Source organism: Tachyglossus aculeatus, chromosome 11 (genome assembly GCF_015852505.1).
Source record: "Tachyglossus aculeatus isolate mTacAcu1 chromosome 11, mTacAcu1.pri, whole genome shotgun sequence".
In the NCBI taxonomy this organism is placed as follows: Eukaryota; Metazoa; Chordata; class Mammalia; order Monotremata; family Tachyglossidae; genus Tachyglossus; species Tachyglossus aculeatus.
In genome coordinates, this window is record NC_052076.1 from 11372220 (window position 1) to 11392886 (window position 20667).

A 20667-nucleotide genomic window follows, 5' to 3' on the forward strand; every position below is an offset into this window, starting at 1 on the left:
ATTTTTTTGAGAGAGCCTTAAATGGAAACAGAGAGAACCGCAGTTGAGTGGCTGATCAATCAAACAGTGGTATTTATTGAACATTTACTATGTGCAGACAACTGTACTGAGTGCTGGGGAGAGAGAGTACAATACAGCAGAATTAGCAGAGATGTCTTTTTGCCCATAGGAAGCTTACAGTCTAGACAGATATTAATATAAATAAATAATGTATAATGCATAATTTAAAGATAGGTGCATAAGTGCTGTGGGGATGGGGCGAAAATCAAATGCTCAAAGGTCACAGATCTACATGCATAGGTGGCACAGAAAGGAGAGTGCTTCAGGGAACAGAGGGTTTAGTCAGGGAAGGCCTCTTGGAGGAGAGGTGACCTTAATAAGGCCTTGAAGGTGGGGAGAGTGGTGGTCTGGCACATATGAAGGAAAGGGGACGGCGGCAAGATAGGCGAGATTGGGGCACAGTGAATAAGTTGGTGCTAAAAGGAACGGAGTGTGCGGGCTGGGCTGTAGTAGAGATCAGTGAGGGTGAGCTGATTGAGTGCCTTAAAGCCATCGGCAAGGAGTTTCCGTTTGTTTATGGGCTCTGACGTGTATGGGCCTGTGAATTCTGATGAATGCAAACACTTGTCAAGTTGAAATCCCAAAAAATAACAGTCATCTTTTTGATCTTTGGGACCCTTTCTCTCCCTCTCTGGTATTTCTGTCTAACTTCTTGTCGTTGACGCCTCCTGCTTTGGACATTCCTTTTTTCTCATGTCCAGAGGAATGCTCAGTTGATATTTTTAATCAGTCAGTCAATCAATGGCATTTGTGGAAAGCTTACTGTGTACAGAGCACTGTACTAATTGCTTGAGAAAGTACGATACAATAGAATTGGTAGGCATGAGTCCTACCCACGAAGAGCTTTCAGTGTAGAGGGGGAGGCAGACATTAAAATAAATTACAGACAAGGGAAATAGCCAAGTGTAAGGTTATCAATCAATCTATGTGTGGTATTCTAATAATAGTGTGTTCTAATAATAATAATAATAATGATATTCGTTAACTGCTTACTATATGCCAAGCACTGTTGTAAGTACTGGATAGATACAAGGTAGTCAGATTGTCCCACGTGGGGCTCACAGTTTTAATCCCCATTTTACAGATGCGGTAACTGAGGTGCAGAGAAGTTAAGTGACTTGCCCAAAGTCACACAGCTGACAAGTGGCGGAGCCAGGATTAGAACCCACGACCTCTGACTCCCGAGTCCGTGCTCCTTCCACTAAGCCACGCTGCTTCTAATGGGCACAGCACTGTTCTTAGCGCTTGGGAGAGTACAGTGCAACAGAGTTGATAGACACATTCACTGCCCCCAAGAAGTTTACAGTCTAGAGGGGAGACAGACGTTAATGTAAATAAATTATATACTTAATTTAAGTTTTGTACATAAGTGCTTGGTGCTGATGGAGTGCATAGGTGATGCAGAGGGAAGGGCGGATGGGGAAATGAGGGCTTATTCAAGGAAAATAATCTTGGGGAAGATGTGATTTTTTGTTTGTTTTAATGAAACCGAAAGGGTCTGCCATCCATGTAGCGAAAATCGTGATTTCCTTGGCCAGTGGTTTGAATTTGCAGTCTTAGTCCCTGCATTCAGCTCTCCAAGGGGACATTTTCTTGAATGAATTAGGCGACTGTGCCCCCGGTTCAGGCACATAAATGTGAATTTCTGCCAAAACAAAAGCTGTGCGTCTGCGACTTTTGGAGATTATCTGAGATGTGGTGGTTTTTTTGTTGTTGTTGACAGTTTTTTTTTTTAAAGGAAAAACAATTCTGGAGATAGAAGTGGGATGGGGAGGGAAGGGAGAGGCATGTAGTATTTCTGTCTCTTTCTATCCAGAATGATTGTGACCAGTGAAGGCTAAAATGTTGCAGAAATAAAGTCTTCAGATCCAATTGGTAATGGAACTATTTTTCTCTCCTCTAATGCTGCCTCGCTCAGTTGGAGCTGCAGGTAAGTTTGTTTCCCTAGGTCTAATGTAGCAGAATGTAACCAAAATGTTTTTCCTGTCGTCCAGTCCCTAGTACCCTATACTTACCAGTGTTTCCTGGTGGAACCTACAATTTGAAATGCTTTAGTGTTTATTCTTCTGCTTGCCAACCAGTCCTGGTTTCAGTAGCTGAGTACTTGACCCCTTACAGTGTTCAGAGCTGCACAGACGGTCCGTTTCAAGAATTTAATGTACAACAGCCTGTAATTCCTCAAAATATATTCTGTGTGATTCTTTTTCCACTGGGAGTTTGAGTTCTCTGAACACAGCTCCTCTGGCTTTGTGTCATGCTTCCTCCCACACCGCCTGGCCCACCGGCTCCCCAGAGCTACTTGAGCAAGTTTCAGGCATTGATCTCATTGACAGACTAAGAGGGCATAACCAGCCAGTCAGGATGGCATGTCTGGCTGAAGAATAAGGGTCAGGGCAGGGCATTGGTTCCAACTGGGCAGCCGTCATGATTTTTAAAGGCTTTCAGCCTAGTGTGATGACTGAAACTGGAGCTTAGCTCCTGCCTGCAAAGTGCCTTCTCTCTTCAGGGAAGGGCACAGTTTCATCCCCTTTAGTTGGAATAACAGAAGCCTCAAATTTATTTTAGTGGCATATGTTAAGCACTTCCTCCGTGCCAGGCACTGTACTAAGCACTGGGGTAGATACAAGATAATCAGATCGGACGCAGTCCACGTTGCATACGGGGCTCCTGGCTTTAATCCCCATTTTACAGATGAGGTAACTGAGGCAGAGAGAAGTTAAGTGACTTGCCCAAGGTCTCACAGCAGACAAGTGGTGGAGCCAGGATTAGAACTCTGGTTGTTCTGACACCCAGGCCCATGCTCGTTCCACTCGGCCCAGTTGCTTGTCAGGATTATGAGATCATACACCCACAGATGAGTTTCTAAGGAGTGAGACAGTGTCCGGGGCTCCATGGAAACTATAAGGAAGACAAGAGGAAGGATTATTAATAGAGTCGAGGCTGAGGAGCCAGGTGACTGCTCCGTTTTAATCAGGGTCTGAGGGCACTCAGGCTGATCAGAGATGACGGAAAACTGATTAGTATAATGGCTCAAAGCAGGAAAGGCCTGGGTTGGACACCAGAGGATAAATGGGCTCTTCAAAGGCCAGTCATTTCACCTTGGTAGTTTGTGGCTGCCTTTGGTCAGTTGAGTGAACTTGGATAGAGGAGGGAATTGTGGATATCAAAAAGGGTCACCCTGTTTGTGAGGCATTCCTTGGGCTTCAGTCAGAGGCAGAATTTGGGTTGGAAAGACCTGTTGTTGGACCTATATCAATTTTTCTTATGTTGTATTTGTTCCAGGGTTTGGCCCATTGTGGGCACGGACTTTGTCTGCCATATTGTACTCTCCCAAGCTCTTAGTTAGAGAAGCAGCGTGGCTTAATGGCAAGAGCGTGGGCTTGGGAGTCAGAGGTCATGGGTTCTAATCCTGGCTCTGCCATTTATCAGCTGCGTGACTTTGGGCAAGTCAGTAACTTCTCTGTGCCTGTTACTTCATCTGTAAAATGGGGATTAGGGATGACGATTAAGGCTGTGAGCCCCAAGTGGGACAACCTGATTACCCTGTATCTACCCCAGCACTTAGAACAGTGCTTGACGCATAGTTAAGCGCTTAACAAATACCATCATTATTATTATTAGTACAGTGCTTTGCACACAGTAAGTGCTCAATTAATATGATTGACTGACTGACTATAGTACACGCTCAACAGATACCACAATTATTATTAATCATTATGATGATTATTGAGAAGCAGCATGGCCTAGGCGATAAAGCACGGGCATGGGAGTCAGAAGGAGCTGGGGTCTAATTCTGGCTTTGCCACTTGTCTGTTGTGTGAACTTGGGCAAGTGACATCACTTCTCTGTGCTTCTGTTACCCGATCTGTAAAATGGGGATTAAGACTGTGAGTCCCATGTGGGATGGAGACTGTGTCCAACCTGATTTGCTTGTATTCACCCCAGTGCTTAATAGAGTTCCTGGCACTCAATGTTAAGTAAGTACTTAACAAACACCATGATTCTAAATTATTGCAATTATTCTGTTAATTACAGTGGTCATCCTGGACCATCAAGAGCTTTGTAGCATCTATATTTATTGAGCACTTTGTGCAATGCATCCTACTAAGCATTCAGGAAAGTGCAACAGATGCTTTAGACTGTAAGCTTGTTGTGGGCAGGGACTGCGTCTTCCAACTCTATTATATTGTACTCTCCGAAGTGTTTAGTACAGTACTCTGCACATAGTAAGCGCTCTGTAAATATAATTGGTGATGAGGTTCATTGACTGTGCATGTGTATCCGCCTAACTTCCTACTAAATGATCATTCATCCTTCTGGAATCTTACCGGGACAATACACCCATCTGGATGTGGTGGAGATATTTTGGGTATCTGCCAAGTGATCTGGAAGCCTTCCAAGACTTTTCACCTGAGAAAGTTGGGCGAAAGGCTCACAGCAGGACACTGAACCTCTTTGAGAGGAAACCTCAGCCTCTAATCGAGAATTTTCATAGGTCCAGTCTTGACTTGGAGCACCTAGGTTCAAGGGTATTTTTGAACTCCGGTAGGATTACTTGATCTCCTGGTGAAATGACGCATGACCACTATTTCAGGAAGTTACTGTAAATTGGTGCAGCTGGGTATTCTAGGGTGAGCTGGTATTTTCTGCTGATTACTATTTTGAGTGAAAATACCCACCCAGCCACTGAGTCTGGGTGTTCCTGGAGCAGTTCTACTCTCCCAAGTTATTTAGTACAGTGCTCAACACATTGTAAGCATTCAATAAATACCATTGATTGACAGCCAACCTGGTATTTTCAAGTTTTATCAACTTTGCCAATTCAAAGCCAGACATTTCCTCACTTCCCAAAGGGATTAATTTTCTATTTTCAATTTTCAATAGGGGTCCTCCAAAATTGAAGCTGAAGCTTGTCTTGAGTGGTTGTGATGATTTGCAAGACTTTTTCACTGTGCACATTAGTACTGATAGAATTCTTTGAGCACTTGCTGTGTAAAAGAGCACCGTACTAAGCATTGGGAGAAAGTACACAAATGGGAATTAGACACAGTCCCTGTCCCTTGAAGGGGCTCACAGTCTAATTAGCCATTAAGCACTCCCCCTGTTATTCCCTTTCTTCTAATCCTCTCCTCTGTCCTCATCTCTTTATCTTTTCTGGAACACAGAAACCACAGGAAGAATTTGCCTTACACTGCATCTTGAGAAATGATGAATGAATGCATACATTAAGAGCTGCATTGCAGCTCTATTCCTTCCTCCAACCTGGAATTTAGTTCAGTGTCTGAACTATAAAGTCCTTGAGGTCAGAGATCATGCATATTTACTCTCTCGGTTTAATACAGTACTCTGCACACAGTGAGTGCTCAAAAAATACTTTTGATTGATTGCAGACTTAAACTCTGTTTCTTTTTTTCTTTTTTATGGTATTTGTTAAGTTCTTACTATATACGAGGCACTGTACTGAGCTCTGAGGTAGATACTGTCTAATCAGGTTGGACACAGTCCGTGTCCTACATGGGCCTCACAGCCTTCATCTCCATGTTACAGATGAGGTAACTGAGGCCCAGAGAAGTGAAGTGACTTACCCAAGGTCACACAACAGACAAGTGGCTGAGCTAGGATTAGAACCCAGATCCTTCTGACACCCAGGCCCGTGCTCCATCCACAAGGTCACGCTGCTTCTCACTAGGCGATGTTGCTTCTCCCACTCATAAAGTCATTACAAATTTACACAGCCCAAATGTATGTGAATCAACCAAACAATTGTATTTATTGAGCACTTACTGTGGGCAGAGTAGTGTACTAGGCACCTGGAAAGTACAGTATAACAAAGTTGGTAGATTCGTTCCTTGACCTCAAAGAGTTTACAGTCTAGAATGAGCCACGTATATATGAGCCTAACAAAGGCACAGTGTGACAAATAAGCACCTACCAGCTCCCTTGCAATTTTATTAGCTTCCTATCCCTCTTCACATCTAATCCCAGCTCTGCCACTTGTCTGCTGTGTGACCTTGGGCAAGCCACTTAACTTCTCTGTGCCCCAGTTACCTCATCTTTAAAGTGGGGATTAAGATTGTGAGCCCCATGTGGGACAGCCTGATTACCTTGTATCTACCCCAGCACTTAGAACAGTGCTTGGCACATAGTAAGCACTTAACAAATACCATAATTATTATTATCACTCATTCAATCATTTTTTATTGAGTGCTTACTGTGTGCAGAGCACTGTACTAAGTGGGTTCCTTGGCTTTTCCTTCAGGTACCTTAATGGTTAGGCATCACAAATTCATTCTTGCTTTCCTTCCTCGCCTCTTCAATCAGTCGTATTTATTGAGCACCTCCTGTGAGCGGAGCACTTTTCTCCACTCCCACTGCCCCAGTCCATTGTTTTGATTCTTCTCCGATTGATCTTTTTCTTGTAATTCCTTCATTTGGGTCAACTTTCCATTTCCTCCACTTCCCGTCCACTCTTTCCCTTCACCTCCTTCAATCAGATCCCCCTCTTCAGCGTTGGCGTCTTCTTCAGATTAACCTTCTCTCTGTTCCACATTTGAACTGCCGTGTCACCAGGCTGTGTTATTGCGTGGAGTCTCGGATGTCAGGACCTGTGTCGTTGTGTGCGTAGGGCCCGTTCTGTTCCCAGGGCTATCTGTTCAACCGGTACCAATGCCAATGTCTGATGCGTGTCTTTCAGAACGCGGCTCTTCAGCATCTGTTTATCCGGAAATCCTTCCGGCCCTTTAAATGCCTGCAGTGTGGGAAGGCATTCAGGGAAAAGGACAAACTAGACCAACATTTACGCTTCCACGGGCGAGAGGGTAACTGCCCCTTGACCTGCGACATCTGTAACAAAGGTTTCATCAGCAGTACGGCCCTGGAGAGTCACATGAAGTTCCACTCAGACCAGAAGACCTATTCTTGCATCTTCTGCCCCGAGTCCTTTGACCGCCTGGACCTCCTGAAAGACCACGTGGCCATTCACGTCAACGATGGCTACTTCACATGCCCGACGTGTAAAAAGCGCTTTCCAGATTTTATCCAGGTGAGTGCCGCACCTAGGCTGTCCCTTCTCCTGAGGAGCGGGGCTTTGATTTCTTGGAAGTGCACCTTTGCCCATTACCTACCATTTGGGGCCCTTCTTTAAGAGTCTTTTCTTGCAGGATAAAGGGTTAATATTATTATTATTATTATTGTTATATTAAGCTCTTACTACATGTCGAGTACTGTTCTGAGCACCAGGGTAGATAGAAAATAATCAGGTTGGACACAGTCTCTGTCCACTTGGAGCTCACAGCCTAAGTAGGAGGGATAACAGGAATCCCCGTTTTACAGCTGAGGAAACTGAAGTCCAGAGAAGTTAAGTGACTTATCCAAGGTCCCACAGCCAGTAATTGGCAGAACTGCAATTAGAACCCAGGTCCTCGGACTCCCAGGCCCAGGCTCTTTCCTCTAGGCCATGCCGTTTTCCTTTATCAATTCCATTTCTAAGCAGTGAATCAGCATGGCTCATGTTAGCTCAGCCTGCCCAGAACATACATGTATAAATCAAGCAAGCAACGAGACCAAGTGATCAATTCCCAGAATTGACAGAAGGTAACACTTATTAATTTTAAAATATCAGCCTCAACTCCCGCTAACACACCATACTCCTGGAATCAGGCCAGGTCCTGGGACTTTCCTGTAGTTTCTTGGGCCATGCTATTCCTCTCCTTCCTCCATTGCCCTCCTTTGTAGCTAATCAGCTGCAACTGTAGGGTTTAGGTTAGAGGCTGTCAATCTTATTTAAAAATGGTACAGTTGCTGTCCTTGTGAGCAGGGCAAGAGTCATAGCAAGTGCTCAGTAAATACTATTGATTGATTGATTGATGGATTTAGGTTCTCCTGGAGTGATCCTTCTTTTCCCCTAATGTCTCCTCCTACCTGCTAACACACACACACAAATGTCCACCTGAGCCTAGGTGTCCCTGTGGAGTGGAAAGCAACAGGAACTAAGCGGGTGACTTATGTATGCCTCAGAGTCTTGGGGACTAAACAAGGAACTTTGTCCTCACTTGTTCAGTGCTGCTGCAATCGATGGGTTTTATTTAGTGCTTACTATGTGCGGAGCACTGTCCTAAGTGCTTGGAAGCACACAGTATGGTTGGCAGACACAATCCCTGTCCATAAGGGTATTATGATCTAGAGAAGAGCTTCCAATTTAGTGGGCTCTCATTTATCCCCACTGGCTATCAAAATGGCTGACTGCCTACAGCTCTTTGAAACACCCAAAAAGTCCAATTACCCCACTGGTAATTTGATTTTGGAAGTGAACCTGCCCCTAACCAACTCTCTCGAGGGTTATATGCTTGTGTGGTCAATCAGCCAGTCAATCAATGTCATATTTATTGAACACAGTGCGTGCAGAGCTCTGTACTAAGAACTTGGGGGGATACAGTATAACAGAGTTGGCAGACATAGTCCTTGCCCAAAAGGAGCATATAGTATAGAGGGAAAGATTTTAAAAATATCCTCAAAATTCTCTACTTCGGATTCCCAAGTGGTTCCTTTTTCCCAAACCGCTCCATGAAAAATTGAGTTTAATCACCCAGTCAACAGGCTCATCTGAATTAATCCTCTGCTTTGTAAGTAATACTAATTGTGGTATCTGTTAGCATTTACTATGTATGTGTTATAAGCCCTGTACTAAGTGCTGAGGAAAATACAAGATAATCACATCAGACAGTCCCTGTCCCACATAACACTCTGCTTCTAAGTCGGAGGGAGAACATGTATTGAATCCCCTTTTTACAGATAGGTAACTGAGGTGCAGAGAAGTGAAGAGACTTGCCTAAGGGCCCATCACGTGGAAGAGCCGGGTTTAGAACTCAAGTCCTCTGATTCCCAGACCCGGACTCTATCCATTAGGCCATGCTGCTTCTCAAGTACTGTGTGTCAAGCAGCCAGATGATGCCCCAACTTCCTCCACCCAGGGGAGAAAGTGATAAGGTCTTGGTTGAAGGTTCTACAATTCCTGGGGGGCCGAGGAGCTTCTGCTTTTTTCCACACAACCTGTTTTGCTAGAGTGATTGTTCTGAACTCTCATCATCATCATCATCATCAATCATATTTATTGAGCGCTTACTATGTGCAGAGCACTGTACTAAGCGCTTGGGAAGTACAAATTGGCAACATATAGAGACAGTCCCTACCCAACAGTGGGCTCACAGTCTAAAAGGGGGAGACAGAGAACAAAACCAAACATACTAACAAAATAAAATAAATAGAATAGATATGTACAAGTAAAATAAATAAATAAATAAATAGAGTAAAAAATATGTACAAACATATATACATATATACAGGTGCTGTGGGGAAGGGAAGGAGGTAAGATGGGGGGGATGGAGAGGGGGACGAGGGGGAGAGGAAGGAAGGGGCTCAGTCTGGGAAGGCCTCCTGGAGGAGGTGAGCTCTCAGCAGGGCCTTGAAGGGAGGAAGAGAGCTAGCTTGGCGGATGGGCAGAGGGAGGGCATTCCAGGCCCGGGGGATGACGTGGACCGGGGGTCGATGGCGGGACAGGCGAGAGCGAGGTACGGTGAGGAGATCAGCGGTGGAGGAGCGGAGGGTGCGGACTGGGCTGTAGAAGGAGAGAAGGGAGGTGAGGTAGGATGGGGCGAGGTGATGGAGAGCCTTGAAGCCCAGGGTGAGGAGTTTCTACCTGATGCGCAGATTGATTGGTAGCCACTGGAGATTTTTGAGGAGGGGAGTGATATGCCCAGAGCGTTTCTGGACAAAGATAATCCGGGCAGCAGCATGAAGTATGGATTGAAGTGGAGAGAGACACGAGGATGGGAGATCAGAGAGAAGGCTGATGCAGTAGTCCAGACAGGATAGGATGAGAGCTTGAATGAGCAGCGTAGCGGTTGGGATGGAGAGGAAAGGGCGGATCTTGGCAATGTTGTGGAGCTGAGACCGGCAGGTTTTGGTCACGGCTTGGATGTGAGGGGTGAATGAGAGAGTGGAGTCGAGGATGACACCAAGGTTGCGGGCTTGTGAGACGGGAAGGATGGTAGTGCCGTCATCAAACAGCATGCCCTGAAGGAATTGCTCAAAATGAATCACTGCCTAGCTTTTCACCCTTCCTAGCCAAGAGAGCCCAGGAAACCACATTCTCATGTTCACTTTTAATTGAAAGCGAAGAGAGCAAACCTCAGGCTGAGGTGGAATGAGGCCCCGTTGGGGTGAAATAGGGTGCTCGTTGGGATTTTCAGAATCAGCTAGCTGGCAGAATTATGTAATTGTGGGCAGGGACTGTGTCTACTGACTCTGTTATACTGTACTCTCCCAAACACTCCCAAGTCAGGTTGTATTTTTTGAGTGCTTACTGTGTGCTGAGCTCTGTATTAAGTGCTCGGGAGAGCAAAATAACAATAAAGAGGCACATTCTCTACACTGCTCTGCACTCAGTCAGTGCTCAGTAAATATGATTTCACTAGCTACTCATTGACAGATAGTCACCCAAGTTGTTCGTAAAAGAGGCTGAATTTGGCAAAATGGCAGTTAGGGGGAAAGAAGCAGTGAGGAAGGATGATTTTGGGTTGTTTTTTTTTTGGTGCAGTGACTAGCTTTGACTGGCCATCATCCTGATCATTTTCCAATAAAGCTCCAATGTCCCCATTCAGGAATTAGGTTGATGGGATGGGGGATTCCTGAGAGTAGAACGGAGCCTTCTTAATAGCTTTTATTCACAACTCCTAGTTACGTAGCAGCGTACGACACTGATGGTGGGCTCTCTACATGAGGACCTCACTGAAGTGTAGGACCTCTTCTAATCCCGGCTCTGCCTCTTGTCTGCTATGTGACCTCAGGCAAGTCACTTCAATTCTCTGGGCTTCAGTTACCTCATCTGTAAAATGGGGATTGAGACTGTGAGCTCCATGTGGGACAGGGACTGTGTTCAGTGCAGTTTGCTTTTATCCCCCTACCGCTTAGTACAGTGCCTGGCACATAGTAAGTGCTCAACAAATACTATAATTATTATTATTATTATTTTCCCGAGGGGCCATAATGGACTTTTTCACAAAGCACAACTGTGATAAGGGAGAACCCTGGGTTGGAGGGAAGAATGGATGGGCTCCTCCTCGCCGTCCTTGTGCATACCCCTTCCCTCTGCCCTCCCCGCAAACCAACACCATCCCTGAAGTTTTCTGACTTGTCACTGTTGCCCTGCACTGGAAAGGCAGGAGTGTGGTCAGCACCGGCAGTGGGGCTCCATGTCTGAATGGGGTCAATAATAATAATAATAATAATTATGGTATTTGTTAAGTACTTACTCTGTGCCAGGCACTGTACTAAGTGCTGGGGTGGATACAAGCAAATTGGGTTGGACACAGTCCATGCCCCACATGGGGCTCACAGTCTCAATCCCCATTTTACAGATGAGGTAAATGAGACCTAGAGAAGTGAAGTGACTTGCCCAAGGTCACACAGCAGGCAAGTGGCAGAGCCGTGAAGACAAGTGGTGGAGCTCCACTGGTGGTGAGCTCCGTCTTCGAGTGGGGTCACCATTGGCTTTGGGGCTTCACCTCCAAGTGGGGTCACCACCAGTGATGGGGCTCCATCTCTGAGTGGGAAAGAGGAAGAAAGAGGAAGAGAAGAAGCAGGCCCATCACTCCTTCCCTGCTAAAAATTTGGTTTTGACTTGAGTGGCCTCTCACCAAAATTGTGTTCTCCATTCTTGTGGGAGAGAAAGGGAGCAGAAGGAAAGAAAGGATGAGTATGAATTGTGATTCAGGGCCTGGATTTGGCCACTGGCATGGCTGTATGCCAGAATTTCTGTCATACGCAGGGCCCTGCACAGTTCTATTGATCGATCGTAGCGTTTCTGTTTATTGCTCACCTGGTTTGAACCCCCTTGTCTTTCCTGGGGTCTTCACTCAATCCCATTGGCACCACCAGGTGAAGAAGCACGTGCGCAGCTTCCACTCGGAGAAGATTTACCAGTGTACCGAGTGCGACAAGGCCTTCTGTCGCCCGGACAAATTGCGGCTTCATATGCTCAGACACTCAGACCGCAAAGACTTCTTGTGCTCCACCTGTGGGAAGCAGTTTAAGGTAAGTAACTGACTGGGCCTCCCTGTTTCTTGGCCAACAGTCTCCCCCCACCGCCACCAAAACCAAGTTTGAAGAAGCCAGATAATAATAATTATTATTATTACCATTATGGTATTTTTTCAAGTGTTTACTTTGAGTCAAGTACTGTTCTAAGAACTGGGGTAATAATAATAATTGTGGTACTTGTTAAGTGCTTGCTGCGTGCCAAGCACTTTTCTAAGCACTGCGATAGATACAAGGTAGTCAGGTTGGACACTGTCCCTGTCCCACACTGGGCTCATGCTCTTAATCCCCATTTTACAGATGAGGTAACTGAGGCCCAGAGAAGTGAAGTGACTTACCCAAGGTCACAGCAGACATGTGCCAGAGCTGGGATTAGAACTCATGACCTTCTGACCCTCAGGCCTGTGCTCTATCCACTAAGCTACACAATCAGGTCAGACACAGTTCCTGTCCCACAGGGGGTTCACAGTAGGACAGAGAAGGGAAATCAAACCACACTTTACAGTTGAGGAAACTGAGGCACAGAGAAGTGAAGTGAGAAGACCAGCCTGGGTTATTGGAGGCCCAATCAGACTTTGAGCCAAGGTCTCCTTGAGCTTAAAAGCAAATGCCTTCTTGACCACCAGGATCCACATTGCCCCAAGCTGGAAACAGGACGGCAGTTAGCTAAGAGAAGCACTAGTCTGTAGACACACTCAGTCAATGAACTACTGAATTATTATCAATTATTGAACACTTACTATGTGCAGAACACTGTACTAAGTGCTTGGGAGAATACAGTACAACAGGGTTAGCAAACATATTCCCTTCCCCTCAATGAGCTCTTGTCTTGAATTTTTTTTATGGTTTTTGTTAAGCACTTAGTATGTGCCAGGCACTGTACTAAGTGCTGTGGTAGATACAAGCTAATTAGGTTGGGCACAGTCCCTGTCCCATCTGGGGCTCAGAGCACTAACCCCCATTTACATCTGAGGTGACTGCCCCCAGAAAAGTGAAGTGACTCGCCCAGTCACACAGCAGATATGTGGTGGAGCTGCGATTGGAACCCAGCTCCCTCTGACTCCCAGTCCCAGGCTCTCTCCCCTAGACCATGCTGCATGTCTTGCCTCAGGCTCCAGCCTCTCAATCCTTGAACCCCGTAACTTACACTTTCCTGAATGTGAAATTCTGTCTCCTTTTGCTCCCAACAGCGGAAAGACAAGTTGAGGGAACACATGCAGAGAATGCACAACCCGGAGAGGGAGGCCAAGAAAGCTGACCGCATCAGCCGCTCCAAAACCTTCAAGCCTCGCATCGCATCTACTGACTACGAGAGCTTCATGTTTAAGTGCCGTCTGTGCATGATGGGCTTCCGGAGGCGAGGCATGCTGGTTAGTGTTGAGCCTCTGGGCCCCTGACTTTGTCCCCAAAGTGGTTGGCCAATTCTAGGGATTTTCGTGTTCGGTTCTACGAAGCACTCAGTAAATACGATTGATTGATCAATTGACCATTTTGGGTCTGCAGGTTTCCAGTGCTTAGAGCGAGGTCCTCGGGGAAACTTATATGTCACTCCCAAATAAGATATTTTTGTTGGTTTCTTTTCCTTTTCAGCTTCTCTCTGTTTCTTTCATTCTTTTTTAATAGTATTTGTTAAGCACTTACTATGTACAGAAATTATGCTAAGCACCGAGGTTGATACAAGCTAATTAGATTGGACACACAGTCCATGTCCCACATGAGGCTCCCAGTCCTAATCCCCATTATATAGGTGAGGTAACTAAGGCCCAGAGACGTTAAGTGACTTTGCTAAGATCACACAGCAGACAAGTGTCAGAGGTCCTTCTGACTCCCTGGCCCATGCTCTAGCCACTAGGCAGCACTGCTTCTCATTTCTCTCCTTATTCCCTCCTCCATGATGCTTTAATTTTTTTCCCCTCTACTTTTTCATCTTTTTCTTCTCATGTCTCTTTTCACCCATTTGCACTTCTCCCTGCCCTCCATAATTCCCTTGATCTTGTTTCTCCCTTGTGGGCTCCCTCTCGAATGTCTCTTTCCCAGCCAGAAAGCAACATAAGGGGCAATCTTGCTTCCGGGAAAGGGCGTGCGGACTCTGGCCTGGCAGGCAAGACGGGACTGACAGTCTATCTTTGATGACCCGCTTCTGACCTCGTTGCACTTTCAGAAAACGTTACTATCGGGACCCAGGGAAATCACAGAGTGGCATCAAAAATGCCAAGTCTGGGGCTGTATCCCACTCAGGGGCCTCAGAAGAGCTGGTTCCCTGAAAAATGAAAGATTAGAATGGAAGGGGAGAATTCACGAGAGGAATTTCACACGGGTGAAATTTTGCTTTCTCCAACAGCAGTTTTCAGCCAAGGACTGTTAATGGGATCCACAGTGACCCAGTTCACTGTCAGCAATTGGCTGCAAGTGAGTGTTAACCCTTTGGTATCAGAGGGCTCCGGTGCCTCTGGTTCTCACCGCATGATTTTTGGTCTCTGTGCCTCAGGGAACTCCAGCGTCCGAGACCACAGGTCCCTCGTGCCATTTCTCGTCATAATATGGTTTCTTTCCACTTTGCTGTGCCTTCCTTTTAGGTGAACCATTTATCAAAGCGACATCCAGACATGAAGATAGAGGAAGTGCCGGAGTTAACTCTGCCCATCATCAAACCTAATCGCGATTACTTCTGTCAGTACTGTGATAAGGTAAAAGGAAGCTAGCTACCCTTCCCAGTGTTCTTCTTTTGGAGCTGTGCTTGGAGCCAGTTTGCCTCCACGTTTAAATATATATCTGGGCTGCCATCTTCTCCCACAGAAGAACGTTTTCCCCCTCGGGCACTGACCAGTCAGAAATAAAATGGCTTCTGGAGCACATTCATTTCAAACAAACAAAAAAATTTAATGCATCTTTTTTTTTCATTAAGCACGTACTATATGCCAGCCACTGAAGTTAGGACTGGGGTAGATATAAGCTAATGAGGTTGGACACAGTCCATGTTCCATATGAGGCTCTCAGTATTAATCCTCATTTTACAGATGAGGTAACTGAGGTAGAGAGTTGCCCAAGGTCACACAGCAGACAAGTGGTGGAGCTGAAATTAGAACCCAGTTCCTTCTGACTCTCAGGCCTGTGCGCTGAATCCTCTTCTTTGGAACCAGACTGTGTCAGTACATCCAATCAATTTTTAGATCCCGAAATTAACAATAATAGTAATAATTGTGGTATTTTTATGCACTTACTGTTTACCAAGCACCATACTAAGTGCTGGGGTAGATAAAATACAGTCTCATCAGATACAGTCTGTCTCTCAAATGGGGAGCAAGAACAGGTGCTTACTCTCCATTTTACAGATAAGGAAACTTGAAGCACTAAGAAGGTAAGTGATTTGGCCAAGGCCACAGAACAGGCAAGTGGCAGAGCTGGAATTAGAGCCCAGGTCTCCTCACTTCCAATCAGTCAATCAGTAGTATTTATTGAGGGATTACTGTGTGCACAGCATTGTGAATTCCCCACGTGGGAGAGTACAAAACGGTTGGAAGATATGATCCCTGCCCACAAAATACTTTAAAGCAGTTTGGCAGTAGGAGTACCAGTAGCTGTAGCTGTAGCAGCAGCAGTAGTAGTAATTGTAGTAGCAGGAGTAGTAGCAGCAGTAGTTTTCATAGTATTTATTCAGCCTCCCTTGAGAGTAATGCACTGTAATATGCTCCAGGGAAAGTATGTCAGAGATTAAAAAAATACCCATTCCCTGCCTACCAGGAGCTTGCAGTCTTCAGGTGGAGGTTTGTGCTGGGCCTGGGTGCTATGGTGTGGCTGGCTGCAGAAAGTTCAGGCCACTTTGCCCACTCCTAACTTCAAGCCTATAATGATAATGGGACCCTCCCTACATATGGTCCACACTGGATTGGACTTCCATCCAGCTCCAGACCTGAGCCCTCTGAATCGGCTGAAAGTAGTAGTAATAGGATTTATTAAGTACTTATCTATGTGCAGAGCACTATACTAACTGCTGGGAAAGTATACACGGTTAGTTGGGAATTAACTTGTGTGGGGGCAGGGAGGGAGCTTACAATCTCAAAAGTCAGTTAGGTGTGTTAATTGGGCCCCCAGCTAGTTCAACCAACTGAAAGCTTGAATAATTGAAGAAAATCATGTTTGGTGATCCAAGAGAGCCTGTGTCTTCGATTTTTCTTTGAAATCCATTGTCATTTTGGCTAGCCTCAGTTTGGATAATTGAGGCTGAGATCAATTAGCTTTCTCCCAAAATGTTGATGGATGGAGTCAGGAACACTGGCTGAACCTTAGGCCTGAGGCTTCAGGACGAGGCGCCCCCGGCCCCCGCCAGGAATCGATTCTTTTGACAGCCATTTGCATAGGATAGCTTGCCCTCTATCTTCACCGCTGGTCGTGTTCCAGCTGGGTCTTGAAGTGCAGCGAGTGAGCAGGTGGGAGGGGGTGTAACACGTGGTGAAGCGAGTGTGTGACCTGGCCTACTTTGCCCAGCCGCACACAAAACCCAGGATGAAGATTTCCACAGAATTGTGCTTTCCACTGGACCAAGAGTGGAACGCACTGCAGCATAAAATGGAGAGTGCCAAACGCTTAGTACAGTGCCCCGCACACAGAAAGCATTCAAGAAATACCCTGGATTGATTTTGTATGCTAAGTCAGAGGCCCGAAGAGATCCTGACAGAAAAAAGTCCAAAAGGCAGGAGCCCACAAGAGGGCAGAATGAGCCATTGTCCTCCATGGTCACAGGCCTCGGGCTTCCACACCATTCTAGATTTTTTTTTAATGGTATTTTTGTAAGAGCCTACTCTGTGCCAGGCACTGTACTAAGCCCTGGGGTAGATGCAAGCTAATCAGGATGGACACAGTCCTTGTACCACATGGGGCTTACAGTCTTAATCCCCGTTTTACAGGTGGGGGAACTGAGGCACAGAGAAGTGAAGTGTTATACCCAAGGACTCCCTCCAGACAAGTGGTGGAGGTAGTATTGGAACCCCAGGCCCTTGTTCTTTCTTCTAGGCCATCCTGCTTCCCATGTATTGGAACGTATTTGATGCATTTGGACGTTAAAAAGTTAAGGAGCGTGCGGAATAGATCTATTTTATGCACTCTGCTAATAGGACATTGATTTTTATATTTTGTTCTGCCAACATAGCCCCACCAACTCCTTGAACACTCATTTCTGAATCAAACAGCCAGGTCCCCTGCCTTCCGAAAGTCGGATTGAAGTAGACACCGTTCTCACTCCAAACCGCTTGCTCTTGCAGGTTTACAAAAGTGCCAGCAAGCGCAAAGCCCACATCCTCAAGAACCACCCGGGAGCAGAGCTGCCCCCGAGCATCCGGAAGCTGCGTCCCGCCGGTCCCGGAGAGCCAGACCCCATGCTGAGCACCCACACGCAGCTGACCGGCACGATAGCCACCCCTCCCGTCTGCTGTCCTCACTGCTCCAAACAGTACAGTAGCAAGGTCCTGACCATCTGGGTTCCTAGCCGGGGGGAAGTTCTCTTTGGACAATTGGACCCACCATTGTAGTTTTTAAGAACCTACCCTGTTTAAAGGATTGTGCCGACTGTCACAGAAAAAGCATAGTATTGATCTCAAGTGCCTAATGTGCAGAGCACTGGGCTGAGTGTTGCTGAAATTAGTCATAATATTGACTTTAACTGCCTTCTGTGTTCAAAACACTGTGCTGAGTGTTGCTGAAAAAAAGTAGTAGTATTGATCTTCAGTGAATACTTTTGCCTATCCTGTAGGGGAACCTGCCCGCTGCCAGGGCTCTTGTCTGGGACAGCCGGTCACTTTCTGACCCTTCCAAGTTCTGGGCCTAGGTTCTCTTCTCATCCTTCAGCAACTGAAGAGTTCAGTGTTCCAGCTTGAGGGGTCCTCCTTATCTGGGGATAACTCGGGTGGCCCCTAAACCTTGGATCAGTCCATGTCCTGTTGCCTAACTCCTTCTCTCTCTGGACTGTCCCCTTGCAGACCAAGATGGTGCAGCACATTCGCAAGAAGCACCCTGAGTTCGCCCAGCTCTCCAACACGATCCAACCCCCATTGACAACGGCCGTAATCAGTGCTACGCCAGCTGTTCTAACCACAGATAACGCCACTGGAGAGACCGTGGTGGTAAGAAAGCATCCACTGAGTGGCCTTTCTGTCCTGGAGGTGCATGGCAGCAAATAGGGTCTGGTGGCCTGGTCTCACACCCAGGCCATTGTACATGTGATTGCACACTTTTTGAACCCTAACATGGGAACCGTGGATCAATCAATACCATAATTCCTTTCTCCAGTTTCCAACTCTTCTAGCTCCTTCATTCTGTTGTCCTCTCCCCCGTTCTCATCCCACTTTCATTCTGAATTTTGCAAGGACTTTCTGAGCAGGTGGGCTCAAAGAAGCTGTGCTAGACTCTCTACCCTTCTCTTTCTGTGACAGCTGTGGCACAGGGGCCTGCCTGCTTCAGGGCTGACAAGCAGGCTTTGGGATGATTTGCAAGACAAGCTGGCTGGGGCTTTCTCCACCTCGTGCGTCCCAGCTCAGCTCACCCTAGGCAGACTTGCCGGGAATTAGCCTGCAGAGTTGCAGGTTTCAGAAGCAGCATGGCATAGTGGAGAGGGCTGGGCCTGAGAGTCAGAAGACTTGAGTTCTAATCCTGACTCTGCCAGTTTGCTTGTTGTGTGGCCTCGGGTGAGTCACTGCACTCTTCTGTGCCTCAGTTCTCCCATTCTCCCTCCTACTTAGACTCTGGGCCGCATGCAGGGCAGAGACTGTATCCAACCTAATTAACTACTCCAGTGGTTAGAACAGTGTTTGACACATAGCAAGCACTTAACAAATGCCATAAATAAAAGGTTACATTTCCCCCATCCAGCGGGCAGAGGGGATATTGTGAATGACTTGTTCTGTGTGTGTGCTCTTCCCAGACGACAGATCTGCTCACCCAAGCCATGACAGAGCTGTCCCAGACCCTGACGACGGACTACCGAACTCCACAGGGAGACTACCAGAGGATCCAGTATATCCCCGTTTCACAATCCACAACTGGCTTGCAGCCACCTCAGCATATACAGCTACAAGTCGTGCAGGTGGCCCAGGTGTGTTTCAGATTGCTTTGTCGCAGATTGTTTCAGATTATTGCCCACCTGATTAATCTCTCATCTTCCCATCAGCCCCCTTAGCTCCAGTGTGGCCTCGTGGAAAGACCATGGGCTGTGGGAGTCAGAAGACCTGGCTTCTAGTCCCGGCTCCATCACTTGCCTGCTTTGTGACCTTGGGCAAGTTACTTCATTTCTCTGGGTCTCAGTTTCTTCATTGGTAAAATGGGGATTCAGTACCCATTCTGTCTCTTTCTTAGTCTGTGAGCCCTCTGTGGGATAGGGACTGTGTCCAACCTGATTATCTTGTATCTACTCCAGTGCTCAGTACACTGTTTGGCACATACTAAGGGCTTAACAAATACTATTATTATTATTCTTACTACTGTCTTTTTCTAATTGACTGATGGATTTATTCACTTGTCTCTTTCATTTATGTTAGTAGGAGCATTTATTGAGTGCCCCTAGGTATGGTGCACTGTGCTAGGTACAATAACCAAGAAACGCCTTCCCTGCCCACAAGGAGCTTTCACTTTAATGGGAGGATGTCCACTCTTAATTATGGTGTAGTCTGCTGCTTTCCCTCAAAGGCAGGCTTGACCCTGTTCACCTCTTCTGTGTGTTTTTTGATCACCTACTAATAATAATGATAGCATTCATTAAGCGCTTACTAGGTGCAAAGCACTGTTCTAAGCGCTGGGGAGGTTACAAGGTGATCAAGTTGTCCCACGGGGGGCTCACAGTCTTAATCCCCATTTTACAGATGAGGTAACTGAGGCACAGAGAAGTTAAGTGACTTGCCCAAAGTCACACAGCTGGCAATTGGCAGAGCCGGGATTTGAACCCATGACGTCTGACTCCAAAGCCCGGGCTCTTTCCACTGAGCCACGCTGCTTCTACTACAGTGCTCTGCCCTCAGAATAGGATTAATAAATACAGCTAATACTAATACTGCTACAGGGCCTGACTAAAGCCTTTACTAGCCAATACTAAGCTTTCAAATTTGTGCAGATTTCACAAATGCACATTCATATGAGGGGTGGGATGGCAGGGGTAATCAATACAATTTGATGACCAGTGCTTGGCATTTATAATCACCAGGCTGCCACTTGCTACTGTAAATTTCAACCTGGCGTCTGAGTTCAACCACAGCAGCCCAGTCTCCCTCATAGCCCTCCTATCCTAGAGGCAGTCCTGAATCCCCAAAAGGGTTCATTCATTCATTCATTCAATCATATTTATTGATCACTTATTGTGTGCATAACAATGTAATAAGCACTTTGAAAGTACAATTCAGCAACAGAGACAGTCCCTGTTTAATTCTGTGAGTGCCCCAGGGACTCGAGTGTGAGACCTGGGCAGAAGCAGTTAGTTACCTCATCTGTAAAATAGGGCTTAAGTCCGTGAGCTGTTTGTGGGACAGGAACTGC

General features: G+C 46.3%; 1 protein-coding gene across 3 annotated transcripts in view; it reads left to right on the forward strand.

Annotated features, from left to right (window-relative positions):
- The window catches only part of PRDM10 (PR/SET domain 10), a 122548-nt gene that overhangs the window by 90570 nt on the left and 11311 nt on the right, over window positions 1–20667 (forward strand). For 2 of the 3 annotated variants that reach the window (XM_038753642.1, XM_038753644.1), the window contains 8 exons: window positions 1979–1990; window positions 6755–7102; window positions 11995–12150; window positions 13344–13523; window positions 14730–14840; window positions 17412–17612; window positions 18126–18269; window positions 19067–19237. In XM_038753642.1, the coding sequence (XP_038609570.1) occupies window positions 1979–1990; window positions 6755–7102; window positions 11995–12150; window positions 13344–13523; window positions 14730–14840; window positions 17412–17612; window positions 18126–18269; window positions 19067–19237 (1323 nt within the window). The remainder of the gene's footprint in view (window positions 1–1978; window positions 1991–6754; window positions 7103–11994; window positions 12151–13343; window positions 13524–14729; window positions 14841–17411; window positions 17613–18125; window positions 18270–19066; window positions 19238–20667) is intronic. The other variant, XM_038753643.1, reaches the window with a different exon arrangement.